The sequence below is a fragment of the Pseudophryne corroboree genome, chromosome 4 (genome assembly GCF_028390025.1).
Source record: "Pseudophryne corroboree isolate aPseCor3 chromosome 4, aPseCor3.hap2, whole genome shotgun sequence".
NCBI lineage: Eukaryota > Metazoa > Chordata > Amphibia > Anura > Myobatrachidae > Pseudophryne > Pseudophryne corroboree.
In genome coordinates, this window is record NC_086447.1 from 88,508,590 (window position 1) to 88,535,561 (window position 26,972).

The 26,972-nt window shown below is 46.8% G+C and overlaps 1 protein-coding gene across 3 annotated transcripts in view; it reads left to right on the forward strand.

Moving 5' to 3' along the window:
• Positions 1–236: 236 nt before the first annotated feature.
• CD2AP (CD2 associated protein) overlaps positions 237–26,972 on the forward strand; it is a 171,881-nt gene continuing 145,145 nt past the window's right edge. Inside the window, exon 1 of one of the 3 annotated variants that reach the window (XM_063915246.1) lies at positions 237–680. In XM_063915246.1, coding sequence (XP_063771316.1) covers positions 677–680 — 4 coding nt within the window. In that variant the 5' untranslated portion in view covers positions 237–676. The remainder of the gene's footprint in view (positions 681–26,972) is intronic. The other 2 variants (XM_063915247.1, XM_063915244.1) reach the window with 2 other exon arrangements.

The following is a 26,972-nucleotide window of genomic DNA, read 5'->3' on the forward strand; positions in this document are numbered from 1 at the left end:
TTTTTACCTCGCTATACCTCACCGCCAATTGAATTCGATTTTGGAAATCGACTTCACAATTAAATGATAGTAAATTAACAGTTTACTTTGAGGAATTAAAAATAAAGTGATTTAAATTGACTTAAAATAGAATACAAAATCTGGGACTGGGAAGAGGCTGTAGCTGTGTGTGGGGAGACTGGGCACTGCTGGGACTGGGATACTGGGAGGAGGCTGAGGCTGTGTGTGACTGGGCGCTGCAGGGCCAGGCGGCTGTGTGTGTGTGACTGTCTGCTGTGCTGAGGCTGAGCCGGAGACTCAGTCAGTGAGGGGCGGGGCGGCCGGGTGACGTCAGCACACCTGGTAACAGCCGCCGGACTCTCCCTCGCTCTCTCTCTCCCCTTGCCAGGGCTCAGTCTCCGGGAAGGGAAGCGGCGCTGGGATAGAGCCGGGAGAGGGGGACGCGGCTGATTGGCCGGCGCGGGTCACGTGGAGCTGTGGTGTCTCTCTGCCTGCTGCTGGGCGCTGGGGTGTCGTCGGCGGTAGTCGGAACGGAGGGAGCCGGTGAAGGGGAAGGGGCCCGGACGGAGGAGAGGAGATACAGCGCCGGGCGGAGTGGATGGGCTGACAGCGCCGACTGTGGCAGCGGACGTGAGGGGAGTGAGAGGCCGGAGAGTGACTCCCCTTCCCGGGCAGCATGGGTGAGTACCCCCGGGCACCTGGGCCTGAAGTTGGGAGGGGCGGTGGTGACACATACTGTATACCTGAGTGCGGGGCACCTTACTCTGTCACTGGTGCACCCCGGGGGGAATACACCCCAACTTCCTCTGTACTGTCACTGCCCTGATACTGACTCATTATTATACTTACCTCATCCTGCATATATACTGTGTATGTATATTATATATATGTGTGTGTTTGTATGTGTACGTGTGTGTGTGTATGTATATATGTGTGTGTGTGTGTGTATGTATGTATGTATGTATGTATATATATATATATATATATATATATATATATATATATATATTACAAGAATTGGGAAAACAAGCGCCCAAGAGTGTGATTATTAGGGTCAGGGAAAATGAAGGTATAGAAAAACGGATGATAAGGATCGATTTAAAACACTTATCTGGTAGGTAGAGACTTGACTCAAGTAGTAGTCTTTTTGTGGATTAAGAACATGCGGATAAAACAGAAGAAAACTAACATAGTGTGTACCGTTTATGTTACGTATTATGTTACTGTTTGGTTTTACAGGCCTTATTAGGGAACTAGCTTATTCCCACAGAGTATAAATTTATAGCCTGAGTAGTATGTATATTACAAATACAAAAAATTTAATAACATAGTCACATAAAAACACACATAAAAATAGCTGTATAGCATGCGTACAGAATAAAAATTATATCAGGCTTATCTGTCCATGAAAATGACTGAAATGCATGCGTACAGGATTTAAAATAGTTTTAGGCTTATCTGTCCATCAAGAGGAGGTGTCTGCAGGTACTCCCAACGCGTTTCGTCCGTCAGCAACAGGACTTCATGGTGACACCTCCTCTTGATGGACAGATAAGCCTAAAACTATTTTAAATCCTGTACGCATGCATTTCAGTCATTTTCATGGACAGATAAGCCTGATATAATTTTTATTCTGTACGCATGCTATACAGCTATTTTTATGTGTGTTTTTATGTGACTATGTTATTAAATTTTTTGTATTTGTAATATACATACTACTCAGGCTATAAATTTATACTCTGTGGGAATAAGCTAGTTCCCTAATAAGGCCTGTAAAACCAAACAGTAACATAATACGTAACATAAACGGTACACACTATGTTAGTTTTCTTCTGTTTTATCCGCATGTTCTTAATCCACAAAAAGACTACTACTTGAGTCAAGTCTCTACCTACCAGATAAGTGTTTTAAATCGATCCTTATCATCCGTTTTTCTATACCTTCATTTTCCCTGACCCTAATAATCACACTCTTGGGCGCTTGTTTTCCCAATTCTTGTAACAAATTTTATATGCACGCCAAGCATATCTATATGTATTACAAGCTGCCGCTCTGATAATTTATTGAGAAGTGCTTTTATATGAAATAGGGATTTCTTTTACCTCACATACCTTCTTTACTATATTCACTACGTTTTATCATATTTTTAAAAAACAATACTTTTACTATATATTCTGTGCACAATTACCACATAAATTGCACCCGAGCGCCGTGGTCTCCAATTCTATATATATATATATATATATATATATATATATATATATATATATATATATATTATAGCGTGTGGGTATAAGTCAACCGTCTGGGCCACCTGGGGCAGGTCCCTATGCCGCACTAGAGGGAGACCTGTACAGTGAGCATGTATTACCTAAGGCCGCAGCTATCAGCATTGCAAGTTTTCCTGTGCACCTCAGTTTGCATTGCCAGCTATACACTCCAAGGGTGCAGCGCAGTAGTTGCACTATTCTGGACCAGCGCACCGTGGCCCTTAGCGCCTCTGGTCTTTCCTCACACCCCATAGGGGGGAGTTCAGCATGATGTCGTGTTCCAGAACAGCATATCGCGACCACTCTCGTCACATCTCTTTCTTTACACCCCAGAGAGGTGTGAGGGGAATGCTTGCAACGTGGGCGCTACTGTGCATGTCCCATATGAGCACAGTTGGGCATCACTTTGAATTTAATTATCTCCATAGGGGCAAATTCAGTTCCGTGCGATTTGCCGCCTGTGCACGTGTCGGCCATTTACAGTAGTGCTGACATTGTGTTTTTTTTTTTTTTTTTTTTTCCTCCCACATTGTGTCATTTGTGCACAGGGACACTTGTGATGTACCGGCTTACTTAATAGGCAGGGGTGTGCGCAGCCGAGCGCCATGTGATGTCCGTCGCGTGCATCACAGACCATGTAATTTGCTCCCGTGGTGATAGGTTGAAGTAAGGGGGGATCGCCGCCTCCCCATTGCCAGACTACATAAAATGTTACATGAACTGTATTCAGATCTCAGTTGCTTCTGTGTGTCCACCTGTCACCGTGGGAATGACTGTACTATTCTGGTGTTACCCTCCATGGGTGTAGCACAGATAACAGGATTGGACCCACATACAATCAGATGCGTCAATTTACCTGCTGGTCGACCTCCGAAAGCTTTTAATGAGATGCTGGATGTGACTGGGAACATTGAGTGCCCAGACAAATGTTACCCCAATTCCCTCCCCCCTCCCTACCCTGGCCAGGCCAGATAACTCACAGCAATCTGACCGGGTGGATGGGACCGTTCTGGCGGCTGGGCAGGCAGTGCGGCGGTGAGGTCCTGCGACTGTGTGACGTGAAGACAGAGGTCACGCTGCTCATCCGCTGGACCTCACCACCGGAGCCGGGGGAGGTAAGCAGGGGGAGCCGGGTAGCGACTGAGCATCCTGAGGACGCTCAACGCTGGCCGACATCCAAAAATAAGTTGCTGGCCAATCCCGAAATCCCCAGGATTGGAAACTCCAATCCCGGCCAATTTTAGGCCGGGATCCAGCCAATCCCGATTCCCGGGATTGGCCACCCTACTTGCATCCAACTAGATTTTGATATGACCTGAATGTGCTGCAGGATTGCCGCATGTATGGGCACTTTAATAACTGATCTATCCACTCAGATATGACCAGTAGGTAGGTCGTCTTTTTTATGTAAGCATTCAGCGCTACCCTTCAGTATGTTCTTTTGAAGTAGATAATTGATTTGCGGAATTTCCGTTCCGGTAGAGTTTCCCTTCCCGTCCGTATTTACAGTCTGGTGCACCTGACGCTACTTATAAGAAGAACCATAGCGCCGCCCTGTAGTAGAAGGGTGATTGGGTGACGTCACAATATAGATCGCCCCTTTGTCACTGTTGTACTACTAAAAATTCTTTTATTTTTAGCTACTTTTCACCAAAGCAAACTTTCTTCAGTTCTAGCCGTTGTGGGTGAGGAACCTTGTGCGCATTACAGCGAATGTTGGCAGGATGGAGCGAAAGATAAAAGACAAGCCTGCACAATAACACACAGATCAGAACGATTTTTTGCAGTGATTAGCAGGAAGCTGTAGAAGAATGTGTCGGGTTCCTGAGATTCCAGGCTCGTGGCTTGGATTAGAAGTATTGTCTTGGGTTCTGCCTTTTATTACATATATGTTTACACAACACGTCTCTGGTTCCATTGCTGTTTGTGTGTACGTTTCCTCAGTAGGCAGCTGCCTCTGGAGTCAGGGATCCTGTTTACCAGTGAAACATTGGATTATGGTGCGTGGCGTTACCATGAGATCGCTGCATATTAGGATTTTTCCTTTCAGCGTTCCTGTATTTTGGGGCAGCATGGTTTGCCCGAGTGCAAAGTTACTTGTTTGTTTTTTGGCTTTGCTTTCAAGTCCGTCCCTTTATGACTGTGTCTACAGGTCACCTGCAGACCTACCTAGTGGTTGTTGGATTGATCTGCAGTTCCTGATTGTTACGCGAGATAAAACCTGTTTAAACTGCGAAAGTTGCTCCACGTCCGTGTGCATTCCCCAAGTCACAGGTTGAAAGGGAAAATGCTTTCTTCCTGCACTGGGGGAGATTACAAATATCAATCAGTCACGTTGCATGTATTGTTTTGAATGTGTTAAAATGAGTTGGTACTGCCGCCACTTCTGCTACGGTGCATGTATAAGGGTAAATTTAGCACCTGACATTTTTTTTATTTTTATTTAAAATAATTTGTTTCAGTATAAAACCTTATCACGTTGCTGCTTACTGTTACTCATCTTTTAAATAATAATGTCATAAGTCTAATATAAGACAAATGTATTTTTATTTTGGACATTTCTGTGAATCCTATGATCTGTTTGTTTTCTGGCTGTGCATCGTCTGAAAGTGCAGTTCTACCGATGGATGGGCAGCCCGGGGGGGAACATAACAGATCGGTGTATAATGATCGTGCCAACACACTACACCTGTGATCAGACGTTACATCCATGCATCAGATAATGTAGCAGCAAGAAGCACAGTCTCTCCCCTGTGATCTCATTATCAGTCTACCTGTAGTCTGATTGCATCCACCGGTGTTTGAGTCCTGCTAACCGCCTGAGTGCAAAACAATGTTTGACGTGGGAGGAGACGTCCCAAAGCTGCAAAGAAACGTCTGTTATCTAGAGGGCCCAAGCTAAAAAAAACAAAACTAGGTATTCTTAACTACAGCTGGGTACACGCTACGCGATATGTCGTGCAATCATGATACCTGTGTTGTTCCGCGTCGTCGCTAGACCCTCGCCTCTTTCAAGTGTGTACCCATCTTCAGGCTCACAGGTACCTTGTATTGGGAAATATTTGTTTGGCCCAAAAATACATATTTTGAAAAGTTTACATTTCCTTTATAAAGTAATGCTCAGTCCCAATATTTCTTTTCACAAGTGTCCACACAGCTCTGATGCTTCATATAGTAAGTGCTGATATTGGGCAGAACCCTGGTACTTGTTAATTATATGGTCACCACTTGGGATGGACGATGAGCTGTGCTGGGCCCTCATAATGACTGTTGTGTTATGTGTCCCCCCCCCCCCCCCCCCCCCCCCCTCCCCCATATACATGTGGTTTATTTCTCCCAATATGAGTATTAAGCCTGGAGAAGTGATAAGTGGAAGGTGATAACGCACCAGCCAATCAGCTCCTAACTGTACTGTGTCAAGTGATTGGTTGATGCATTATCACCTTCCACTTATCACTGCTTTCTCACTTCTCCAGGTTAATACATCTGCCTCAAAGTGTTCAAACAGCTGGCGGGCTGCGGAGTCCTCTGGTAGGCGGCTTTTACACTGTGTGGTTCTATTACTTCTCAGTCCAGGAGAGACTAGTTAGCCTTCTGTTTACCATTATCTGGGCTCTTAGCAACTCGGTTTAAGTGACAGGAGTGGAAGTGTAAAGGTGCATACACATGGAGAGATTTTGACTGAGCGATTTCCCTTTAACTGGCAGTAGGAGATTTTGACTAACTTTTCCAGCGATTTTGGCTAACTCATTCAAGCAAGGGGATGCTTTTTCTTTCCCAGCAACATAGCCAAAATTGACTTGCCTGCACAGTCTATTTTTAGCAGCGATAGCGACCTGGCGGGGACGCACCTCGCTATCGCTGGCTGTGTACACATGGAGAGATATGCACTAGCTTTCTGAGTGATTTTGACTATATAGTCAAAATCGCTCAGTTATATCGCTCCGTGTGTATGGACCTTAACATTGATGGTAAATAATTGGCCTGCATACTCCCCTGCCCTCCACTCCTTAGATCAGTGGTGGGTGACGGGTGGCCCTCCAAGCAGTCACTTTTGTTGTCCTATTTGGGTGATATAGATTGTAGCACTTGATCTTTCATTGATTACGTATATTTAATTTACTACTAGGATTAAGGTGGATCAGACCGCATATCGCTCAGAGTATATGTCCGATATGCGTGCTCCTGCGCATCAAACCCAGTGATATCATTAGCGTCCTTGTTTCTGCTAATGAATTACGGACCATGGTTGTTCCGTCCTTCATTAACATTGTTTACTGGCAATCCTGTCTGACATACTTTTTTTTCCAATGTCAGAACGAATATCCGTCGCCCCATTGTGTACCCAGCTTCAGTGTTCCCCCAAGGATGCGGGCACGGGTGCCGGGAAAGTGCAGGATTAGGGGTTGTGGCCCCTCTGGCGCCACTTTTGGGAGCGGCCCAGCTGTCTACATCATTGATGGGACTATGCCACGCGGTGGGAGCAAGGCAGCGGGCAGGCTGTTTTAGCAGGGCGCCGCTAAAGGGGCAGGGCGCATTTTGCCCTTTAAAAATCAGGTAGGGCAAGGCAACCTGCTAAAACAGCCTAGCGTGAACATTAGGGGTAATGTGCAGCCCTTTTGAAGGTTAGTGGGCCAACCTATGAGGCCCATGAAATGTAACAGGTTGCCTATCACTGCCTTAGGTAAAGTAATGTAATTATTGAGTACAGTAACAAGTTAGTGGGGTTATTTAGAATCCTGTTTTGTGTGTGTGGGGGGAGGCACCTCATTTAACCAAATAATGGGGTCAATTCTATTCGGCAACTTAAGAATAGCGCCGGGAATTAGCTCCCGACGCTATTCAATTCAGCTCCAGTTAAGTCGGCGATGTCCCGTTCTCGCCGACTTAACAGGTAGTTTTGTCGGGAGAACGGGCATTCTCCGACTTAACTCCCCGGCGCGAGGCTGATTCCCGTCAGAATCAGCCTCGCGCCGGCCGCGAGGCAGCACATTTGTCGGGTTTCTTCTCTCATCCCCCGGGGATGAGAGAAGAATTCCCGACAATTGCGGGTCACTAGCAGCTGAATTGAATAGCGTCGGGAGCTAATTCCCGGCGCTATTCTTAAGTTGCCGAATAGAATCGACCCCAATGTTCAGTCTAATATTTATAGCGCTACATATTGATATATGTAGCTAAATATTTACTAAATACAAGTGAACCATCCTTCAGTATAGGTTGCAGTCTTCATTATATTCTGTTCCAACAAATGGCAGTAACTGGCAATTAAAATGTATCACAAATGCGCTTCCGTTTTGTGTCCTTACCCACTGTGGCTGCAGTAGAACTGGAAGATTGCAGTAGCTCTTGGTCTGAGGTACTGTATACTTGTTTCTGTGCAAGGTATAATACATTTATACAAGTATCCTTCCTTTATAAAACAAGTCGCTGCTTTGCTTGTGTGATCACCTGCTGACCCCAGTACACAGGAATGTGCTACCTCCCTTCATTGCCCTCTCCTAGCTGCCTAATCTGTAAAAGGCTTGTGGTGGCCAATTGGCACTAGGTGGAATGTAGTGTGCAGCGCTGACAGCAGCAGCGTCCTGACACACTCTGGGTTCTGGTCACACCTTATTTCTACAGTAAGTTCCGGAACTTCATATTTGGGATAATTTACACTATTTCTGCTGTATTTGAGTATTGGTTTCTCTACATGGAGAATGAAACCCCTATTTGTCTGACAAAGGCGTCACTCAAATTGTTTTGTGAAGAACCCTTGATACAGATGTGTCCTCGTACAGCGATCAGTTTTGTGCTATGTGACATGAGACACGGGCTTGACTTATATTCTTTGTCACCGATAGCAATTCCCAGACTTTCGTACTTTTTCCCCCCTTAAATTTAGGGGTGAATTTAGTAAGATGGGAGTTCTATGTAAGATGGGATGTTGCCCGTAGCAACCAGATTCTGCTTCTCATTTATCTATCCCCTTCTAGACCAGTGATGGGGAACCTTTGGCACTCCAGCTGTTGTTGAACTACACATTTCAGCATGCATTGCTAGAATCCCTGTTTAGAGATAATACCTGGAATCTGATTGGTTGCTATGGGCAACATCCCATCTTAAATAGAACTCCCATCTTAATAAATTTACCCCTTAGTGTCTTACTCGCATTGTTGCCACATACAAAGTCACTTATAGTGTACTTAGGGGGTCATTCCGCCGTTTAGGAAAGCAGGCGTGGCCGGACCGTTGGAGGGGGCGGCTACGTGACGTCACACGCAACCGTTGGACCTGGGGCAGTGAAGAGGTTCACCCGGCCAGCCGCAGGAGCTGCACTGGCCGGGAGTAACTCCTGGGATGCAAAAGCATCGCCGCTGTGCGATGCTTTTGCATTTCTGCGGGGGGGGAGGGGGGGGGGGCACTGACATGCGGGGCGGACAAGCCCTGTGCTGGGCGTCCCCCAGCATGTCGGCCTGATGGTAGCTGTGCTAAATTTAGCACAGCTACGATCAACTCGGAATGACCTCCGTAGCTCACTACTTTGGTCGCAAAGAAAGACGTAGATTAAGCACAACGATGATTACTTGTATTGGACCTCCGTCATTGCCCTTTTCCACATGATATTCTTACAAACCAATTGATTGCAATACCAGCGTCTAGGGGCCCATGCATTGTAATTTTGTTGCATTGGCGATGCAAAAAAGTCTTAGCTTTGCAGTAATTCAATTATTTTCAGGGAGAAATCCAATTATCTCAGATAGCCGGCACTAATGGGGATTTTGTTTCACCTGCCTGCAGCTTGGAGCGCTCGCCACAGGATCTATTCCCACTCTATGGTATTGAGCACCCATGAGTGGGAATAGTCCTGTTTTGCCGGGATTCCGGTTGGCGGCTGGTGGGATTCCGGCGTCTGTATCCTGACAGCCGGCAGATTGAACGGATCTTTCCTGAAGATAATTGGATACAACCATCAGAAAGCAAAGGTGTGACTTTGGATTTTGGATATGGAAATCTCACCCTGTATCTGCATTTAATTATATTTATGTTTATGTAATACTAGGACATCAAACACTAAATGAAGTGATACTGTGGGTATTTTATGTGTTTTGGGTTATTTCAGATGTAATGGTCACTAGAGATAAAAATCTATATGCAGTTTCCACTTTCTTCACTTCTGCAAACATGAATATGCTTCCATCACAGGAGTCGGTACAACAAGGGAGGCGGCACGGCCCACCGGGTGGTCTTCAGTATGCCGACTGTCGGGATCCCAGCGCACAGTATACCGGCGCCGGAATCCCGACAGCCGGCATACCAATACTTTTTTCTCCCTTGTGGGGGTCCACGACCCCCCTGGAGGGAGAATAAAATAGCGTAGCGAGCCCGCAAGGGGCTCATTTGTGCTCGCCACGCGGTCAGTATGCCGGCGGTTGGGCTCCCAACGCCGGTATGCTGGTCGCCAGCATACCATACTACACCCCGGCCCACCATGTGTCACTGTAACAGTGTTGGAAAGTTAGCAGCGGCACTTTTCATTGCCCCTAAATTTAGTTTGTGACCCCATAGGGGTGGTGCATATTAAAATCCGTGTTGTTGGGGCTAGTATGTGTAACTGATGTGCATACTGCATCGCACTTAATTTAATCAACCCCATACTATTACAGGATATGAGTGGTTTTGGACACAATTTAACAATTTTTTTATAAGTGTCACTGGTATTTCAGCCTGTAGGATGTTCCACAGAGGGAGGTGCTCAATAGTGTAAAAGATTTATTTAATACAATCAATGTGTGCCAGAAATAAACTGATATACTTGCTCATCAATTTGCTGTTATGGTCCAAATTCAAAACAAATGTTAAAAATGTTAATTGACTCTTTAATGTGGCACTATAATAGGGTGCCCCCTTTCCAACGGGTCAGTTTGTCAGATTTCTGACCTGCTAGAGGCGCTCTGGTAAACCTGTAAGTGCTGTTATTGGGGCCAATTCAAATGTTTTTTCCGCGGCCACCACTAGAGGGCACCCATTGGCAGCAATTCAATTGTTCTGCCATTTGGATGCCCAGCGGCCATGGAGGACACATATTTTCTCGCAGCCTCCTGAGGTGCGAGAAAAAAATGTTTAAACTGGGCACTTTAGGCGCCCAAACGGGAGGATTAAACCCTGTCTGTTTGGACGCAACATGCGCGATGTGCATGGGCACCCAAACACAATTGGATTGTGACAGTTGTTTGGGCGTCTAAAAAGTCACGTCTAGACAGGATCTTTAGACTCCCAAAACAATTGAATTAGCACCCATTGAGTTGGAAATGTCTAAGAGCAACAGTGGTGAAGCGAAGGGCAAACGAGCTCGCAGAACTGCACCACCCAGCGCTGAAACCCATAAAAATCATCTGGATTTGGCGGATGCCAGAATGTTTCCTGCTTGAAAATATGTGCTGCCACCTGTAAAGTGTAACGGAGGAGGAATAATGGCGTGGGGCATTTCTCACGGTTTGGCCAGAGCTGCTTAATTCAAGTGAAGGGTAATAGATCTGCAGAAAGACTGGCACAGGCCTGGCCAACCTGCGGCTCTCCAGCTGTTGTAAAACTACAAGTCCCATCATGCTGTGCCACAGTTTTGCTATTAGGAAATGCTAAAACTGTGGCAGGGCATGCTGGGATGTGTAGTTTCACAACATCTGGAGAGCTGCAGGTTGGCCTGGCCGGGCACTGGCACATTGCTCAGTAACAAGCAAATACGGAGATGGACAAATGACAGGTTTCCCATAGACTAATCTGCCAGACGTAGGGGGTGATTCCGAGTTGATCACAGCCAGCAACTTTTTTCATCAACCTAGGAATAAGGCTGGAGCTACTTACCCTGTGCGACGGATCCAGCGACGTTCCTCCCGGCTTTGACTTCAGACATCCGTCCTCCGTTGGCCTGGACACGCCTGCGTTCGGACGACCACTCCCCGAAAACGGCATCCAATGGTGAGTATCCGCCCCGGAACGCCTTTCCGCTGTCGATCTTAATGCAATCGGCGCTGCGTCTTCTTTTTTCGCTGTGCACGTTGTTGCCTGGCAACGATGCGCACGCGCAATTCCGACCCGTTTCGCACCGCAGCGAGCGAACGGGTCGGAATGACCCCCATAGTACTTGTATTTAAATATCTAATTAGAGCAGAAGTCGGGCTTTGCATACGTTTGCAGCTGCTGCCTGTAATTATAGCTGTAGTCTCCTGACTTTATAGTAAGCAGTAACATGCCGTCGCCACCCTTTGTGCTTTCCCCGGTGACACCTCATCTGCTGATGACCGCCTTTCTGTGCTTGGGATTTCTAAGCTGCTAGTATTGAACAGTTGGTACGACAGAGGACAGCATGTGATCCTTCACTCACTAATGTTGGAAGAGATTCCTCCTGGTAGCGTTGGCTACAGGTTGCTTGAGAGTATCTAACGCAGGAAGCAAATATAGCAGGGTTTCGATGTACAGAATTATCCTTTTGGCCCTATTAAGCATAATTTAAGGGAACAGAAAACACAACGGAAATGGTTACTTCCTCTAGCAATGTATATCTGATCCAATTGGATAAGGAACATTTGGTCTGTCTGCGATCCATGTTAATGTCTGTATGAGGACAGTGACCTGAGAAGATAATGGGAAAGGAGCGTTTACAGTACAGTTGTTTGAATCCCTTCCCGGAATGCCCAGATCTGGACAGTTTGGTCCGGTACAGCTGTTTGGTTGTATTAATAATCATATCTTCCTTTATATGGAGTACTTATCTTCAGAATAGTTTATACCAGTTCAGGAGGAGAAGCAGGGTTTGGCCATCTGCCAACCCACAGTGTCAATATGTCTTTCAGGTGTGAACTCAATTCAAAGCGATGGACGTTCTAGAGAAACGAGGAAGTATTTGCAATGTCGTTACTACCGTGAGTGAGTGCTACAGATGTGTCCTCATACATTACTGCAGCAGTCCCGCCAAACGACCCCTCTTGGAGCCAGGTCCTGTGCAACTCAGTGCAGGGATCTTTTTACCCAAAAATGCGAATGTGATGGGAGACTGCGCTGATTACTTTGATGTCCGACAGTTGTCACGTGGAGTATTGAGTTGTGTGAGGACACCTCTGTATGTGCACAGCCAAGCATCACCTTGATGCTTAGCTGCACATCACTTAGAATTGCATTCCCCCTTAGGCTAGACTGTTGATGGCAGCAAGATGTAAAGGTGTCAATCCAATTAGGTGCGAGTTTGTTTCCTGGAACTCGCATCTATCGCATGGATTTGCGCACGAGAGAAATGCAAGATCCATTTAGAAATACCAATTTGTGGTACCCGCAGCAAAGTTGCATGACCTTTTCTCTATCGTCCTAAGTGGATGCTGGGGTTCCTGAAAGGACCATGGGGAATAGCTGCTCCGCAGGAGACAGGGCACAAAAGTAAAGCTTTTACAGGTCAGGTGGTGTGTACTGGCTCCTCCCCCTATGACCCTCCTCCAGACTCCAGTTAGATTTTTGTGCCCGGCCGAGAAGGGTGCAATTCTAGGTGGCTCTCATAAAGAGCTGCTTAGAGAGTTTAGCTTAGGTTTTTTATTTTACAGTGATTCCTGCTGGCAACAGGATCACTGCAACGAGGGACAGAGGGGAGAAGAAGTGAACTCACCTGCGTGCAGGATGGATTGGCTTCTTGGCTACTGGACATGAAGCTCCAGAGGGACGATCACAGGTACAGCCTGGATGGTCACCGGAGCCACGCCGCCGGCCCCCTCACAGATGCTGAAGCAAGAAGAGGTCCAGAATCGGCGGCTGAAGACTCCTGCAGTCTTCTTAAGGTAGCGCACAGCACTGCAGCTGTGCGCCATTTTCCTCTCAGCACACTTCACACGGCAGTCACTGAGGGTGCAGGGCGCTGGGGGGGGGGCGCCCTGGGAGGCAAATGAAAACCTTTAAAAAGGCTAAAAATACCTCACATATAGCCCCAGAGGCTATATGGAGATATTTACCCCTGCCTAAATGTACTAAATAGCGGGAGACGAGCCCGCCGAAAAAGGGGCGGGGCCTATCTCCTCAGCACACGGCGCCATTTTCTGTCACAGCTCCGCTGGTCAGGAAGGCTCCCAGGTCTCTCCCCTGCACTGCACTACAGAAACAGGGTATAACAGAGAGGGGGGGCAAAATAAATGGCAATATATTAATATAAAAGCAGCTATAAGGGAGCACTTAATCATAAGGCTATCCCTGTCATATATAGCGCTTTTTGGTGTGTGCTGGCAGACTCTCCCTCTGTCTCCCCAAAGGGCTAGTGGGTCCTGTCTTCGTATAGAGCATTCCCTGTGTGTCTGCTGTGTGTCGGTACGTGTGTGTCGACATGTATGAGGACGTTATTGGTGTGGAGGCGGAGCAATTGCCAAATATGAGGATGTCACCTCCTAGGGGGTCGACACCAGAATGGATGCCTTTATTTGTGGAATTACGGGATAGCGTCAACTCGCTTAAGCAGTCGTTTGCCGACATGAGGCGGCCGGACACTCAATTAGTGCCTGTCCAGGCGCCTCAAACACCGTCAGGGGCTGTAAAACGCCCCTTGCCTCAGTCGGTCGACACAGACCCAGACACAGGCACTGATTCCGGTGGTGAAGGTGACGAATCAACCGTATTTTCCAGTAGGGCCACACGTTATATGATTTTGGCAATAAAGGAGATGTTACATTTAGCTGATACTACAGGTACCACTAAACAGGGTATTATGTGGGGTGTGAAAAAACTACCAGTAGTTTTTACCGAATCAGAAGAATTAAATGACGTGTGTGATGAAGCGTGGGGTGCCCCGATAAAAAACTGCTAATTTCAAAGAAGTTATTGGCTTTATACCCTTTCCCGCCAGAGGTTAGGGAGCGCTGGGAAACACCTCCTAGGGTGGACAAAGCGCTAACACGCTTATCAAAACAAGTGGCGTTACCCTCTCCTGAGACGGCCGCACTTAAAGATCCATCAGATAGGAGGATGGAAAATATCCAAAAAGGTATATACACACATGCAGGTGTTATACTACGACCAGCTATTGCGACTGCCTAGATGTGCAGTGCTGGGGTAGTTTGGTCAGAGTCCCTGATCGAAAATATTGATACCCTGGACAGGGACAATATTTTACTGTCGTTAGAACAAATAAAGGATGCATTTCTTTATATGCGTGATGCACAGAGAGATATCTGCACACTGGCATCACGGGTAAGTGCTATGTCCATTTCGGCCAGAAGAGCTTTATGGACACGACAGTGGACAGGCGATGCGTAGAGGAGTTATTTGGGGTCGGTCTATCGGATTTGGTGGCCACGGCTACGGCCGGGAAATCCACCTTTCTACCTCAAGTCACTCCCCAACAGAAAAAGGCACCGACCTTTCAACCGCAGCCCTTTCGTTCCTTTAAAAATAAGAGAGCAAAGGGCTATTCATATCTGCCACGAGGCAGAGGACGAGGGAAGAGACAGCAACAGGCAGCTCCTTCCCAGGAACCGAAGCCCTCCCCGGCTTCTACAAAAGCCTCAGCATGACGCTGGGGCTTCGCAAGCGGACTCGGGGGCGGTAGGCGGTCGTCTCAAGAATTACAGCGCGCAGTGGGCTCACTCGCAGGTAAATCCCTGGATCCTGCAGATAATATCTCAGGGGTACAGGTTGAAATTAGAGACAGAGCCACCTCGCCGTTTCCTGAAGTCTGCTTTACCAACGTCCCCCTCAGAAAGGGAGACGGTTTTGGAAGCCATTCACAAGCTGTATTCTCAGCAGGTGATAGTCAAGGTACCTCTTCTACAACAAGGGAAGGGGTATTATTCCACTCTTTTTGTGGTACCGAAGCCGGATGGCTCGGTAAGGCCTATTCTAAATCTGAAGTCCTTGAACCTGTACATAAAGAAGTTCAAGTTCAAGATGGAGTCACTCAGAGCAGTGATAGCGAACCTGGAAGAAGGGGACTTTATGGTATCCTTGGACATCAAGGATGCGTATCTCCACGTTCCAATTACCCCTCACACCAGGGGTACCTCAGGTTCGTTGTACAAAACTGTCACTATCAGTTTCAGACGCTGCCGTTTGGTTTGTCCACGGCACCTCGGGTCTTTACAAAGGTAATGGCCGAGATAATATTTCTTCTTCGAAGAAAAGGCGTATTAATTATCCCATACTTGGACGATCTCCTAATAAGGGCAAGGTCCAGAGAACAGCTAGAGATGGGTTTAGCACTATCTCAAGAGGTGCTAAAGCAGCACGGATGGATTCTGAATATTCCAAAATCCCAATTAATGCCGACAACTCGTCTGCTGTTCCTGGGGATGATTCTGGACACAGTTCAGAAAAAGGTTTTTCTTCCCGAAGAAAAAGCCAAGGAGTTATCTGACCTGGTCAGGAACCTCCTAAAACCAGGAAAGGTGTCTGTACATCAATGCACAAGAGTCCTGGGAAAAAATGGTAGCTTCTTACGAAGCAATCCCTTTCGGCAGATTCCATGCAAAGGGATCTGTTGGACAAATGGTCAGGGTCGCATCTTCAGATGCACCTGCGGATAACCCTGTCGCCGAGGACAAGGGTATCCCTTCTGTGGTGGTTGCAGGAGGCTCATCTATTGGAGGGCCGCAGATTCGGCATGCAGGATTGGATCCTGGTGACCACGGATGCCAGCCTGAGAGGCTGGGGAGCAGTCACACAGGGAAGAAATTTCCAGGGAGTGTGGTCGAGCCTGAAAAAGTCTCTTCACATAAGCATTCTGGAACTAAGAGCAATCTACAATGCTCTAAGCCAGGCGGAACCTCTGCTTCAAGGAAGACCGGTGTTGATCCAGTCGGACAACATCACGGCAGTCGCCCATGTAAACAGACAGGGCGGCACAAGAAGCAGGAGGGCAATGGCAGAAGCTGCCAGGATCCTTCGCTGGGCGGAGAATCACGTGATAGCACTGTCAGCAGTATTCATCCCGGGCGTGGACAACTGGGAAGCAGACTTCCTCAGCAGACACGACCTTCACCCGGGAGAGTGGGGACTTCATCCAGAAGTTTTCCACATGCTATTAAACCGTTGGGTAAAACCAATGGTGGACATGATGGCGTCTCGCCTCAACAAAACACTGGACAGGTATTGCGCCAGGTCAAGAGATCCGCAGGCAATAGCTGTGGACGCGCTGGTAACACCTTGGGTGTACCAGTCGGTATATGTGTTTCCTCCTCTGCCTCTCATACCAAAGGTATTGAGGATTATACGGCAAAGAGGAGTAAGACTAGTGGCTCCGGATTGGCCAAGAAGGACTTGGTACCCGGAACTTCAAGAGATGGTCACGGACGATCCGTGGCCTCTACTTCTGAGAAGGGACCTGCTTCAGCAGGGTCCTTGTCTTTTTCAAGACTTACCGCGGCTGCGTTTGACGGCATGGCGTTTGAATGCCAGATCATAAAAGGAAAAGGCATTCCAGAAGAAGTCATTCCTACCTTGATAAAGGCAAGGAAGGAAGTCACCGCGAAGCATTATCGCCGTATTTGGCGAAAATATGTTGCGTGGTGCGAGCAGCGGAGTGCTCCGATGGAGGAATTTCAACTGGGTCGTTTTCCTACATTTCCTGCAATCAGGATTGTCTATGGGTCTCAAATTGGGATCTATTAAGGTTCAAATTTCGGCCCTATCAATATTCTTCCAAAAAGAATTGGCCTCAGTCCCTGAGGTCCAGATTTTTATCTAAGGAGTACTACATATACAGCCTCCTGTGGTGCCTAAGGTGGCACCGTGGGATCTAAATGTAGTTTTAGATTTCCTCAAATCCAATTGGTTTGAACCACTAAAGAATGTGGATTTGAAATATCTCACATGGAAAGTGACTATGTTACTGGCCCTGGCTTCGGCCGGGAGAGTATCTGAACTGGCGGCTTTGTTTTATAAAAGCCCTTATTTAATTTTCCATTCGACATAGGGCAGAGCTGCGGACGCGTCCGCATTTTCTCCCTAAGGTGGTATCAGCGTTTCACCTGAACCAGCCTATTGTAGTGCCTGCGGCTACAGACGACTTGAAGGACTCCAAGTTGTTGGACGTTGTCAGAGCCTTAAAAATATACATTTAAAGGACGGCTGGAGTCAGAAAATCTGACTCGCTGTTTATACTGTATGCACCCAACAAGTTGGGTGCACCTGCTTCTAAGCAGTCGATTGCTCGTTGGATTTGTAACAAAATTCAACTTGTACATTCTGTGGCAGGCCTGCCACAGCCTAAATCTGTTAAGGCCCATTCCGCAAGGAAGGTGGGCTCATCTTGGGCGGCTGCCCGAGGGGTCTCGGCATTACAACTCTGCCGAGCAGCTACGTGGTCAGGGGAGAACACGTTTGTAAATTTTTACAAATTTGATACCCTGGCAAAGGAGGACCTGGAGTTCTCTCATTCGGTGCTGCAGAGTCATCCGCACTCTCCCGCCCGTTTGGGAGCTTTGGTATAATCCCCATGGTCCTTTCAGGAACCCCAGCATCCACTTAGGACGATAGAGAAAATAAGAATTTACTTACCGATAATTCTATTTCTCGGAGTCCGTAGTGGATGCTGGGCGCCCATCCCAAGTGCGGATTATCTGCAATACTTGTACATAGTTATTGTTAACTAATTCGGGTTATTGTTTAGGAAGCCATCTTTCAGAGGCTCCTCTGTTATCATACTGTTAACTGGGTTTAGATCACAAGTTGTACGGTGTGATTGGTGTGGCTGGTATGAGTCTTACCCGGGATTCAAAATCCTCCCTTATTGTGTACGCTCGTCCGGGCACAGTACCTAACTGGAGTCTGGAGGAGGGTCATGGGGGGAGGAGCCAGTACACACCACCTGACCTGTAAAAGCTTTACTTTTGTGCCCTGTCTCCTGCGGAGCCGCTATTCCCCATGGTCCTTTCAGGAACCCCAGCATCCACTACGGACTCCGAGAAATAGAATTATCGGTAAGTAAATTCTTATTTTTTCTTTTCTTTTTTTTTAACCGAAATGTGATTTGGGAAAATGTGGAGAAACCAAACTGGACACCAAGAAAGTGGCAACTGAAACAGCAGGACCGTATAGAAGGCTGTTGGTGACCATAAGGAAAGTGCTGGAGGTTCTTACGTTTTCATATTTTTCATTTACGTTGTTAAAATGATAGCAAGCGTTTTTCTTGACTATATTTTGAGGTAGAGAAAAATGTTTAATGTGATTTTTCATTGTTTTTATACAAGTTTTAAAAAGTAGAAAAAAAGTTTAGCTTTCATCTGCTCGAAAACTCCTCTTACATCAGTACTCCACCTCCGCATACGGGAGGCATTCAATTTACCGGCTGTCAGGAGACCGATGCCGGAATCCCGACATGGTGGTTGGAATCCCGATCGCTGGCCGAAAACTCCACTCAGGTGGTGGTCCACGCCACCACCCGAGGGGTAATATAACCCTGTCGCTACCAGGCCCGAAGCGTGGCGAGCCCGCGAGTGGACACGCTGTGCTTGCCGCCGGTATTCCGGATGTCTATTTCCTGACCGCCGGGATATCATACTGAATCCCCGCATACCCGTCCTTAGTCATTGAACCAATTAATGAGTTTTTTTTAGAGAAATTCGCCTGAAAACTATTGTCTCTATTGGCCAAATTATACTATTTAAACCCCTTCAAGTGTGAGAGTTGTCATTGGGAGGGTTGTACCAGAGGTTCTGAACTGCTGTCCAATATTTTTACCTGTAAAATAAAACTTTCCTTAAACTTTAGTCTGCTCTGGGAGCTGTGCACCAAAAAAAAAGTTACTTTTCTTTGAAAAAGCAATGTGAGTTGGGAATTGGATAGTAAATGAAATTCGCTGTGCAAGTTGGCTGTAAGTGGCTCAGAGGAGCCAACTCGCATCTAATTGGATTGACCCCAGAGATTTTATGTGGTGATATCTCGTTGGTGATGTCTTTCTCTTAGGGGCAGTTTCAGTTGCTTTGGGCATCTATTTTTCCTGTCTAAACAGTTGTCACAATTCAGTTGTGCTTGGGCACCCAAGCAGACAGAGTTTAGCTGCATAAATGGCTAAACCCGTCTAAACTCCTGTTTGGACTGTGAAAGGTCCGACTTTGTGCACATTTCTTCTCGCACCTCAGGAGGCTGCGAGAAGAAATGTCACCCCTGCGGCTACCGGACTTCTAAACAGAGCAACAGTTGAATTGCTCTGTTTTGCGCCCTCTAGTGGTAGCCGTGTGCATAAACCATTGAATCTGTTTGATGTTCTGGGTGAGTGTTGAGCTTTCAGATTTAAATCTTAGCTAACCTACCTTGCAGTCAGTGTTTTGCACTTTCTTCCTCAAACTTGTGTCCTCCGGTGCTTCTAGAAATTTGTTTAAAATTTTTGTTTTTATACCCTTTTTGTAAATGAGGAAGCAATATTTATTTTCCCCTCTGTAGTCACAATGTCGGGCTGTAATGTGAATCTTGCCCCCTGTGTTTGATGATTCCGCAGCATTCAGGCTATTTTTGGGGCTACTTGTGTCGTTCTCAGACCATTTCGCCCAAGTTAATAATGTTATTAAATTGGAAATTGAATGACCACTGTGTAATTCTGTATATTGTCCTACATGATCAGGGCTGGTAGCCTGAGCCAAGGAACCAGGTGTGAGCCCCCAAGTGCTGCACCTAAATATCCAGTCGTTAGGGGACTGGACTGCACAGTGAGATCTACCATGGAACTTCCTTATCATGGTAGATGCTACAGTATACGTGGTGCTGTTCAAAGTGGCTAACTGACTTTGAATGGTCATGCTTTATTGGCCCAGCATTGTAGCATGCCAGTCATCCAACGTGATCAGTTCATACAAAGCCTGCATTACACTTTGGCTCTGGCGTTAGAACTTGTCCACAGACTGGAAGACTCAGAGAGAGGGTGTAGATGTATTTTTGTACATTCCGAGCTCGATCTACTGCTAACAAACTCTCAGCAGCTAAAACCTCTGCAGATTGCTGCCACTTCCTCCACATGACAAGCAGGAAGAGACTGTGCCATCTGTAGACAATAGTGTCATCAGCAGGTGTTCTTGTAGCTGGACCCACAACTGTGCATTTGTTATGTACACTGCCGGATTATTATGGCTCACTTACCCACAAACACCTGTAACCAACAGACTGAGCTAGCACTGCGCGCTCCACTAATTAAATGACACAGAGAAGCAAAACAGCGTATGCCATCAGTGTTATTGGATGACTGTTCTCCCGCTGGTCATAGTGGCATCACCTGTTCTGAAGAAGTCTAATTACAGAGAGCAGTTCTAAATCCTGCACCCATCACTGGGTATTAAAATACGCTGAATCCTGTGTATTACTGAGCTGCATCATATATGTGGCAAACAGAACAATTTGAACAGTAGATTATTAACATTTATACAGTATCTTGCCAGTATATTCCATTGCACTTCACAATTGGCAACAAAAGCGTAATAAAACAAGACTAGGGAATAACGGACAAAGAGGTAAGAGGGCCCTGCTTACCATCTAGAGCAGGGGTGGTGAACCTTTTTTCTACCAAGGGCCATTTAGATATTTATAAAATCCTTTGGGGGGGCCATACAAAAATGATCAACTTAAAAATTACCCTGCCCCCCCAGGAGTTATGCCCCTTAGAGGTACTGAGTGCGTGTGCCAAAAAATGGGTGTGGCCAATTAAAATCGGACGTGATACACATATGCCCCAAATAGTGCAGTGCCAGATACACATATTGCAGTGCCAGACACACAAATGCCCACCCCACTGTGCTGCTCACCACTGCTGCTGCTCCGTCCAGCGGCGGCGTGTTCTCAGCTGTCAGGGCATGGAGGAGAGCGCAGCTATGTCAGGCTGGCAGCGGCGTGTAGGATCTTAAACTAGCCGTTGGTTCGCGAGCCAATCAGAGCTCGCGGACTGGCAGCGGCTGCTCCTGATTGGCTGCCGGTCCGCGAGCTCTAATTGGCTCACGAACCGGCGGCTGGTTTGGGAGCCTACCTGCTGCTGCTGCTGCCGGACATAGCTGTAATCTCCTCCCTGCCCTGACAGCTGAGACACGTTGCCACTGGACTGAGCGGCGATGTGTCTCGCTGACACACAAGCGGGTGGGCCGGAACAACCGGCTTTGCGGGCTTTATATGGCCCACGGGCCGGAGGTACTCCACCCCTGATCTATAGGATAGTGGGGACCTTCTATTTTGCATCTGGAAATTGTGTATACGTTTGTTAATTTTTTCTAGATAGTCGGTAACTTGTACTATAAAGAGAATAACTGAACATGTATTCATTTGTACTTCACATTATAAAACCATCTGAGGAGCCGTCTAGTGGAAGACTATATGCTTTTATCATAATATAATGGAGCAGTGTACTTATGTAAGTCCAGCATTTTATATGATGCTATACATTTGGAATCTCCTATACAAGCACTTTCCGAGTAAAGAGGTCTCTGTTAGTGAATTACTTACATTTTATTTTATAACAGAGCTGGCAGAGTCATTATCAAAGTTTATTTATAAGGTGCCACAGGTTCTACTGCAGCGAACACTCGCATTCAACAGAATATAACAAGATACATGAATGGGTATCCGGACTCTAGGTTGATACTCGTTGGTTGACAATAGAAATAGGTCGACATGAGAAAATGTCGACATGAGTTTTTCACTTTTTTTTGGGGGGGGGACTTTTTCATACTGTACGATCCATGTGGACTTTGATTGGGAACTGTAACGAGCGAAGCGAGCCATTCAAGAGGACACGGTGCACCAACTGGGGTTCTCGGTCACTTGACGGAGAAAATGACACCAAAAAAACATTTAAAAAAACTCATGTCGACCTTTTTTTCATGTCGCATTTTTTGATGTCGACCTAATGGACATGTCAACCTATTTCTAGTGTCAACCTAGTGGGTGGCGACCTAATTGGTGTCGACCTACAGTCCTATACCCATGTGAATGTACCTCTCCTGTAAGAGCATGAAGACAGGATGTGTATACTTTCTCAGAGCAAGTAGTCTTATAAGCCAACAGTTCCAAGCATGAGTAGCACCAGGGAAGGAATGCACGGGTGGGGGGGACTAGCACCCAGGAAGGGGGGTGGGTGATGGGAGTAACACCCAGGAAGGGAACCGGGCCTGCGGAGTAGCACCCAGGAAAGAGAATGGGTGATAGGTGTAATATCCAGGAAGGAGAATGGGCGTGTGGAGTAGCACTTGGGAAGGAGAATGGGCGTGTGGAGTAGCACTTGGGAAGGGGAATGGGCGGGGGGAGTAGCACTTGGGAAGGTGAATGGACGTGGGGAGTAGCACTTGGGAAGGGGAATGGACGTGGGGAGTAGCACTTGGGAAGGGGAATGGGCGGGGGGAGTAGTACCCGGGAAGGGGAATGGGCGGGGGGAGTAGTACCCAGAAAGGGGAATGGATGTGGGGAGTAGCACTTGGGAAGGGGAATGGGCGGGGGGAGTAGCACTTGGAAAGGGGAATGGGCGGGGGGAGTAGCACTTGGGAAGGGGAATGGGCGGGGGGAGTAGCACTTGGGTGGGAAGGGGAATGGGCGGGGGGAGTAGCACTTGGGTGGGAAGGGGAATGGGCGGGGGGAGTAGCACTTGGGAAGGGGAATGGGCGGGGGGAGTAGCACTTGGGAAGGGGAATGGGCGGGGGGAGTAGCACCCAGAAAGGGGAATGGATGTGGGGAGTAGCACTTGGGAAGGGGAATGGGCGGGGGGAGTAGCACTTGGGAAGGGGAATGGGCGGGGGGAGTAGCACATGGGAAGGGGAATGGGCGGGGGGAGTAGCACCCAGAAAGGGGAATGGATGTGGGGAGTAGCACTTGGGAAGGGGAATGGGCGGGGGGAGTAGCACCCAGAAAGGGGAATGGATGTGGGGAGTAGCACTTGGGAAGGGGAATGGGCGGGGGGAGTAGCACTTGGGAAGGGGAATGGATGTGGGGAGTAGCACTTGGGAAGGGGAATGGGCGGGGGGAGTAGCACCCAGAAAGGGGAATGGATGTGGGGAGTAGCACTTGGGAAGGGGAATGGGCAGAGGTTGTAATGTCAATGTCTATAGAGGAGGGTACAGAGGAAATTGGAGCACTGGTAAGGAGTGTATAAGGTGAAAGAGGGCATATGGTCGTGCATTTCTTTTTCATTGTCTCTATGGGGGCAGCTCGGTTATTATCGATGTTCAGCTGCACGTATTAGCGATAATTTCACTAAACAATCATGTCTCATTTTCCTGAGCCTCTCTATGGGGTTGGTGGAAAAATGAACAAATGCATTGGTTTCAGAGTTACATTTTCCGGCAGCACAACTCTCATATCGTGCAGAATTGAGTTTCCCCCTGTGTGTTAGTGAATGTGCATGCCACGGTGATGGAGTAGTGACTTATTGGATAGAAACGTACTCCTTTGCAGAGCAGGTGCTTATCTCGCTGGATATACCATGAGGCACTTCATTTTCTACAGGCCATGCCGGGGGGGAGTAGATCACTAAATAAGGGTTATGGACCTTTTATTGTGTCGGGGACATGTTCAGACAATGGAGGTGATTCAGACCTGATCGCTGGGCTGCTAAAATTCTTGTCCTGCGATCATATAGTCGCCGCCCAAGGGGAGTGTATATTCGGCGTGCAGTGTGCGATCGCATGTGTACGCCGAGCAGCTAAAATTCCCTCAGTCAGCGGACAGCTGCAAATCCGGTCTCACCTCACTCACCAGCGAATGTTTTTACCACTATGTGCAGTGTGTGCGCAGCCCAGGACTTACTCCTACAGTGCGATGAGAACAGGCTGATCGGGGCCGGAGCTGACGTCACACACCCTCCCTGAAAATGCTTAGGAACGCCTGCGTTTTCCCTGACACTCCCAGAAAACGGTCAGTTACCACCCACAAGCGGCCTCTTCCTGTCAGTCAGCATGCGAATGACTGTGCGATTAGAATTTTCGCGCCAGCCTGTCACTGACCGGCGATGCCTGTTTGCCGCCGCGTGTACGCATGGCGGTGCATGCGCAGTTAATCGCTGGTCACCTGTTGTGCGAAAACGCACAGCCACGAACAGGTCTGAATCGGGCCCAATGACTATCCGTACCATAGTTTTGCATGAGTGTGTGTAAGACCTTAATTGGGCTGGAAGAATGGCTGACATTTTGGAGGCTGTTTTTCAGTGATTGTCATGGTACCTGACCATTCCATTGTTGAACACTGTTTAAAAGCGTTCCCAGGTAATATTGGGGCAGATGTATTAACCTGGAGAAGGCATAAGGAAGTGATAAACCAGTGATAAAGGCACCAGCCAATCGGCTACAATATGTAAATTAACAGTTACTATTATCCTTTATTTATATGGCGCCGCAAGGGTTCCGCAGCGCCCAATTACGGAGTACATAAATAATCAGACAGGAAAACAGCAACTTATAGTTAATGACAGTATAGGACAAGTACAGGGTAAATAAACATAGTTACATCAGCAGATGACACTGGAATAAGTATCAGGTGGCAGAAGACTGCTGGAGTTGATGCAGTTGAAGATTATTAAAGTAAGAAAGGAAGTTAGGATCTGATTGGCTGGTGCCTTTATCACCTTGCACATATCACTGGTTTATCACTTCCTTATGCCATCTCCAGGTTAATACATCTCCCCCTTGGTTCCTGGGTGTCCTCTTACAGGCCAAACAATGGAATGCTGTTTTACAAAAATCCAACTACTTACGTTGGATCATGTTCTGTTGCAGCCTAGCGGAACATGAACTTGTGACAGAAGGTCTGCGATTAGTTAAAACACACTTATTCTCGTCAGTGTTTCTGTAAGCAATTTAGCCTCAAGAGCTATAAGGAGGATATCGGGGCTCATTGTTATATTGCATTTAGGTGAACCATTTGCACTTTACCCCAGTGACCAATGAGCCATTGGCTTTAACACGTTTAGAGCAAGTTACTCAGAAAAAGAAACTGATGCTTCTATAGTTTAACAAGAAAAAGCAATATTCCATCATGCATGGCTGACTGTGTTTGTCATTATTCTCTGAGCTGCTTGTAGTCCGGTCTGACCGGCTCGTGTTCGGATCCTGACTGCACACATGTAACAGTTGCAGAGAAGGCAACACATAATGGAGGCCCTGTCATCTGAATGGTATGTTGTGTTTCCTTCTCGGCTGACTGTAATGTTTTATGGTGCTTGTTTCTTTAGAAATAACAATACAAATCTTTGCCCCCTTTACCACTCCACCCAGGAGACCCCCTTGTGCTAGTACTGTAGGAGCAGGGGTACACTTTACACTTCTTATACCTCTGGTACTGCATCTATGCTATAATATACAGTAAGTATTAATGTAAGTCCCATTTCACTAAAGTGCCCGGCTCACTGTAATTAGAAGGAGGCTGGCCAGACAGTCCTAAGGTTCCTTAAGTGTCTTTAACAGATGGCTCATCTTCAAATTATCGTTTAAAAGAACACGGCAGTAATGCAAGCATTAAACGTGCTAATTATCAACACAACAGGGAGAAATGCTGATAGTGAATTATTATTTGCTAGGAAGTGCCCTGTTTTTGCACTAAAACACAAAACTAATTTGTACTTAACGCACCATTTGCAAAATACAGTAGTTGTTACAGGACTGGATGAATGGCGAATCCATGAAAAGTACAATTACATTTTTTATTAACTTTGTTGAATTTTTTCTTTTTTTTTCCGGATAGTGAGGGGCTATTCGGACCAACTATGAAATCTAGCTTAATCTATGTGGAGAGGTGATAAATCATAGTTTAGGAACCTTTTAAATCCTTTGGGATTATTATACCTACGTTACTGACCTGGTTTTCAGGATACAGTGTATTACAGTATGTTTTATTTTGCCGACAAACCTTAGACTTTGGAAAGGGGTGAGGTAGATGGTAATTATATTTACTCAGATCATGTGATTCTATTCATAGTGACCACACACCTATTTGAAAGGGCAAAGGCTAAGAAAGATAATGATACATCTTGCTGGTAATGAACCTTAGGCTGTGGTGTAGTGGTAATGAACCTTAGGCTGTAGTGTTAGCGAAACCGGAACAGAGACATTTATTAAAGTGTTTTTCATTTTTTTGGAAGCGCTCATTGACTCGCGCAGGGAAGAAACCTCAGCTTCTGACATTATCCAGGTTTGGTCTCTATGCTGTTTGCTTGTCTGTTCACACAGAAATACTGTAAGCCGTATCTAGCACGGTCTTTTATTTTGGTGGTTAAACTCAGGAAATTTGTCCTGAATGTATTACACTGTACAGCGAATGTGTTGTGTGCTCCTCTATTTACTTACACCGGAGGTGCTGGGAATTTTGCATGCACCTGTAAATGTGTGTGTATTATATGTAATTATAGACCAATCGCATATACACAGTGGAGGCCGTATGTGTGATGGGTCTAGAAACTGAATACATCAGTAATACTAATAAATTCCTCAGTTATGGCATTAGTTCCGGATGAGTAGATGGTCCATACAATGACTTTCCCTGCAGTTGTAGGGCCACATACATTTCATGCTATGCATTCGTTGATCTTAATAGTTGTCTTTTTATTAATGGTTAACTGCCTCTTCCGCCCCATAATCCTCTCATCCCTTCCCAGTCACTCCTGTGAGTCCTTACTGAGCGGTCAGTCTGGCATCTCACATTACAACTAGGGTTTACAGTAGCTTAGTGCCAAGGGATAGGGATGGCAGTATTGCAGGTGGCTGGTATATGACCTGATGGAGGACATAGCCACATTACATAGCT